Source organism: Pseudogymnoascus verrucosus (genome assembly GCF_001662655.1).
Source record: "Pseudogymnoascus verrucosus strain UAMH 10579 unplaced genomic scaffold scaffold_20, whole genome shotgun sequence".
NCBI classification, from domain to species: Eukaryota; Fungi; Ascomycota; class Leotiomycetes; order Thelebolales; family Thelebolaceae; genus Pseudogymnoascus; species Pseudogymnoascus verrucosus.
Window position 1 is genome coordinate 464,087 of NW_017263671.1, and position 5,304 is coordinate 469,390.

Genomic DNA, 5,304 nt, shown 5'->3' on the forward strand with positions numbered 1-5,304 from the left:
GCCATAATAGAAAGAAAGATGCCTAAATTACTAAATACCAGAATGGAGTATCGTGTTTAATCCCGCTGAATCTTAAAAGAATCCAAACGCAAAACGAAATGAACGACATATTGACGTGAATAGAGATATCATGAGAGTCGAAAGTGCAGAGGACAAGCTGAAGTCTACTCGTCTTTTGCAATGCAACAAAAGTTTGACGTTTGCGAGGTGGACAACAGCAGGACCATCGGATAACCCTGAGGATTAACATGTGGGTGACTCCGTCTTTCGCGTATTGTACACTCGAGAGACCACCTCCGCAGAACCACGGGATGAACCTGTGGGTCAACTCGTGGGGATGTCATGTCCACCTCCGCAAGGCATCCATCTGATGGACCTGACATAGTTGGACCATCTGATGGAACCTGTGGGTCAACTCGTGGGGATGTCATGTCCACCTCCGCAGACCATCCATCTGATGGACCTGTGGTAGACATGTTGGACCATCCGATGGAACTTGTAGGGCCACCTGTGGTTGCCATCAATACAGGCCGATATTCTACCTCTATGCTAGGACACGTCACGTTCAAGGGCCTGGAGTTACGTCACGTTAGGGACTTAAGAAAAATCCTCACAGTGGAGAAGAGACCTCTGAGAGAGCAACTTCGGAGAAGGAAGAATACTTTTTTCTGGAAAGGCCACGAACAAGTGCTGTCTGTGAAGTGAGTGTCCTCAGTTTGGTCGTCGACAACAACAAATTAGATATCTATAAAAACATGGACAACCCCACCGGATTTTTCGGATGAACGCCAAAGCTCTATGTAGATTCACATGGTGGGTTGGATCTGTGGGTTGTGGCCCACGGGCGGAGCGGACTGTCAACTACTTAATCAAGGGAAGACGGAGCCATATAGAACGAGGATAAAAATATATGTTCCGGCCCAACCACCAACTATTCTGGTTGGCCAACTGGCCGGCCCAACCACCAACTTTTGGGTTGGTGGTTCGGCCGGCCCAACCGCCAACCTGCTAAGGAGCGGGGTAGTTAGAATAGTAGAATAGAGTATTAAAGCTTTATATTATACACCTATATACGCAATTATGGCTACTATTACTTCAATTAATCCATTTCCGAACGATGTGCGTACTGCCTTTAAAGCCTATATAAGTAGTACAACTTACTACAATCGTGAGCAGCTCTCATATGATAAATGGGAGCGTATATGCACAATACTACAGAACCTAGCTGCTTTTAAAGTAACACATAAAGAAGCAAAGGCTCTTAAGCATCGTGCGCAGTCTGATTTTGAGCTTATAGATAATAAGCTCTATAGAAAAAGTAACGTACAGTACTTAAACGCTCGATATGTGGTTCGGAAAGCAGAGGTCTTTAATGTTATTGTAGAAGAGCACCTTAAGCTTCTACACGTAGGCTAGAATAAGGTGTGGCCTGCAATTGAGCAACAGTACTATGGAATAAAGCGAGAGGATGTAGAGTTTATACTCAAACGGTGTAAGAATTGCACCTTAAACCGACTAAATACTACAAAAGCTCCATTAGTCCCTATTATAAGTGGACAGGCGTAGGAGAGGGTTCAAATCGACCTAATTGACATGCGCCACGAGCCGTTAGGGCAGTATAAATGGATTCTACATATAAAGGATCACTTCTTAAAGTATACACAGCTTTACCCATTAAAAAGCAAGCACGCAGAGCTAATTTCAGACTGCTTTGCTCAATTCATTGCAGCTTTCTTACCTCCTAAGATTATGCAAGCTAATAATGGGAAGGAATTCAAAGGGGCTCTCCTTATTCTACTACGGAGGTATGGAATTCAGGTGGTAAATGGAGCACCACGATCACCACAAACGCAAGGCCTAGTTGAGCAGGCAAATGGAGTAGTTCAGAATAAGCTCCGGGCATAGAAAATGGATCATGGGTCTACAGAATGGAAGAATGGGCTACTTGAAATAGTGCTTGCTATGAACACCCAAATCCACTCTACAATTGGGTGTGCGCCAGCTGAGCTTCTATTCCGAGAGCGGAGCTCACACATTGACTGGCTCAACAGTTAGGCCCGGAAGGATCTGTCAATTGGAATTGAGCAGGAAGACCCAACCATGGGCCCGATATTTGAGAGTGATCTTGAGCCCGAAGCTCTAATTGACCCACAGCTCCGCCAGGCGCCAGAGCTCTCAATTGAGCTTAGAATTGGGAGCTCACACTCCGAGCCAGAACTCGGAATTGAGCTCGCAATTGAGAGCTCCCACTCCGAGCCAGAACTCGGAATTGAGCTTGCAATTGAGAGCTCCCACTCCGAGCCAGAACTCGGAATTGAGCTCGCAATTGAGAGCTCACACTCTAAGCCAGAAATTGGAATTGAGCTTCGGCGTGGGACCCGGGCTCGAGTTCCAGCTCAGCTTAGAACTGAGCTTCGGCTTACACCAGATCCTGTAATTGAGAGAGCTATAGTAGCTACTCAACGAGCAAGGATTTCTATGGTGCGGAAGTATACAAAGAAGCATGATATTCAGCACTTTGATGTAGGAGCAATAGTCTCTATAAAGGTTCCTCGAGAGGATAGAACCTCAACTGATAATAAGAGGCTATTTGCAAGAATTCTAGAAGAGCCTTACCCTCATAGGTATCGGATTCTTATAGCTTCTAGTATTATACAACGCCTTATTCCTACTAAATCACTTGGAGTTGTAGAGCGAGCTCTATGGGGTGATATAGTAATTCCTACTTCTACTAAGGAAGTAGGCCTAGGGCTTGCAGCTAGAGAGGCTTCTACAAGTGCTTAGGTTGGAATATCCTGTCAGTGCAAAGGGCTGTGTAGTACGAAGAGGTGTAGGTGTTATAAGGAAGCAAAGGAGTGTAGTGTACACTGCCATAACGATGACCACGACTGTGGCAATTTATCAGGTCTTACTACTCGTACGGAAATAGCTTTAGTTGAGAGGCCGAAGCGGAAGCGGGCTAGAGTAGAGTAGGTAATTCAATTCAATTCAATATACTATTCTACTATTCTACGTATAGGTTGGCGGTTGGGCCGGCCGAACCACCAACCCAAAAGTTGGTGGTTGGGCCGGCCAGTTGGCCAACCAGAATAGTTGGTGGTTGGGCCGGAACATATATAATCTAAAAAAAATATGTCTTGTCTCGTGATGGTTTTAATATCATGGTTTAATTAAATCATGGGGTGGAAATTCGAGCTCTAAGTACGACAGCATGTCTGTAACGTATAATAAAGGCTGAATTTATATTCTCTCCCAGACGGCCTCATTTATGGGAAAGTAAATAGCACTATGATGTGTAATAGTAATAGATTTAATTTGCTAGACTCATGTCACAACGTCGCCGTTTCTTTTCCACTTCTCCATCACGCATTCATCGCAGGTATAATCATAGCCATAGGTGCAGCAACTATAGCGAAGAATGGCAAGGCGGTTCTCATGGCATAGCTAGAGCTTGTGGGCGCTATGCGAGTGTACGTAGGCGATATTCGAGTGTATGTGAACGATTGCGTATCGAGTAGCGGTGTAGAAGGTAGAGAGCTTAGGATTTCAATTTTCAACGTAGGGAGCGATTTGGTCGAGTATTCCGTCTTGATCGCGATCGGGACTTTCTAGGAGAGCCTACATAATGATATTAGCGGAGAAAATACTATTGTTTTAACAGAACTCACCTTCTTGCTTCCATCTTTTCTCCACTAATGTGAATGAGCAGAGGACAATAAGGGCGGCTAGTATCATGGCAAGCGGTCTCTTCATCTTGCTCTCTTGGAAGTGACGTAGTAGTCCAAACAAGTCGCATTGCGTTCAGGAGGCTTTAATATTGTTTGTTGCAGGTTGTACGGGACGACGGCTGCACCTTAATACTAAAACTTGTATACCACTCGTCGAACCAGTTGATGCAACTTGATGTACCACCCGATGATACCACCTAATGGTACCACCTAATGGCATCACATAATGGCATATTTGGGTGGGAGGCGAGCTTTGCAATAGTTGCAGTACTTAAGTAACCATTATCCTGAGCAGGAGTTGAGGTATCTCTAGCCAACATTGTCAATAATCAAGATGGTTGCCGCGAAAACCCCTACAAAAGCAGCAAACGCCAAAACAGCAGAGGCTCGTGCAAAGCGTAAAGCCGAAGTAAGAGCAAAAGTTAAACAAGCCAGCAATAAGCTTGAAGAGCTCACGAAGCATGACGAAGAAATCTAGATTAAGCTGAAGGAGCTCCGCAAGAAGTATGATAACGGTGCCAATCCCCAGTATAAAGAGGAGTTAGATGCACTTCAGCTCGCATCGGTTGAGTCTGGTGATAAGTTGATGAATTGTCAAACCGATGTAGAAATGGCCAATAAGGAGGAAATTGGCATAGATAAAATGGACGTCGATTCGCTCTTTGTTGAAGAAGGAGACAACGGTAGCGATGGTCCATCGTCTAGCAGCTCCCACATCTCCTCAAAGTTGTCGTCCTCAAACTTGGGGTTCTCAAACTTGGCAGAGGAGTATATTGGAGTGAAAAGCTCTTCCGTACACAACTTTGTACACCATTTAGAGAATTGAGCCTCTGTCATGTTTCCTTCGCCTGTCGGAAATGATGAGGCTATACTAAATGGTTGGGTTGACGCGGCCATACTTATCTCGTGTCGCTGTAGAGCTTGTGATGGGGTTTGAGAATAAAGGACGAGGAAGCTTAGCTCTTTAGAAGTGGGAAGAGGAGCCTTCTTATAGACCTGGAGCACATACGACGAGCTAAGTTGCTGATCAATCATCACATGGTCTTGTCTGTCTTTGAGGCAGTGCATTTTCTCTAGAGCTCGAGCTAATGGTATTTTAGGGGTAAAAACAGACTGATGAGCTGCAGAACCCCCTTGCTTGGTCCTTTCTTGCGTCTGTAACTAGGCAACAGCTGAGTCTCCACCGCTAGATAGGCTGATGAGCTGCATGACCCCTTGGTCTTGGTCATGTTAGTTGGTAATGGCGGAGCTGGAAGTGCGTTCCGAGCTCGTCGCGCGCTACATTTCCGCGATCCGAGGCAGACTAAATGCGAGCTCAGAGAGCTGAATAGAGGAACTGCACAGCCTAACGCTGAAGTAGGAACCGTTGATGCCTGAGATGGCCCGAAATGAAGAATGGGACTGAGGCAGAACATGCAGGTATTACCCCTTTATCATTATAACACGTTATCAGGCGCTTCAACGAGAGTCTAGCCGAGAAATGTTTGCCTTTGGGGGATGCCCGTCTTGTTGTCACAGCTACATGAATGCAGATGCAACATCACTGTGGTTTACGTGGCGTTGTTGATGGAGGAAG

At 45.5% G+C, this 5,304-nt stretch overlaps 2 protein-coding genes across 2 annotated transcripts; both read left to right on the forward strand.

Annotated features, from left to right (window-relative positions):
- Positions 1-342: 342 nt before the first annotated feature.
- Positions 343-705, forward strand: VE01_05580 (uncharacterized protein; the record flags this gene model as incomplete). Its single annotated transcript, XM_018275043.1, has 1 exon — positions 343-705. One exon carries the CDS (start codon positions 343-345, stop codon positions 703-705), a length of 363 nt encoding a protein of 120 aa, XP_018130574.1.
- Positions 706-4,062: 3,357 nt separating this feature from the next.
- Positions 4,063-4,496, forward strand: VE01_05581 (uncharacterized protein; the record flags this gene model as incomplete). The annotated part of the gene is made up of 2 exons (XM_018275044.1): positions 4,063-4,137; positions 4,207-4,496. Coding segments are annotated over 2 exons (365 nt in total), but the record flags the coding sequence as incomplete, so codon positions are not given.
- Positions 4,497-5,304: the final 808 nt, after the last annotated feature.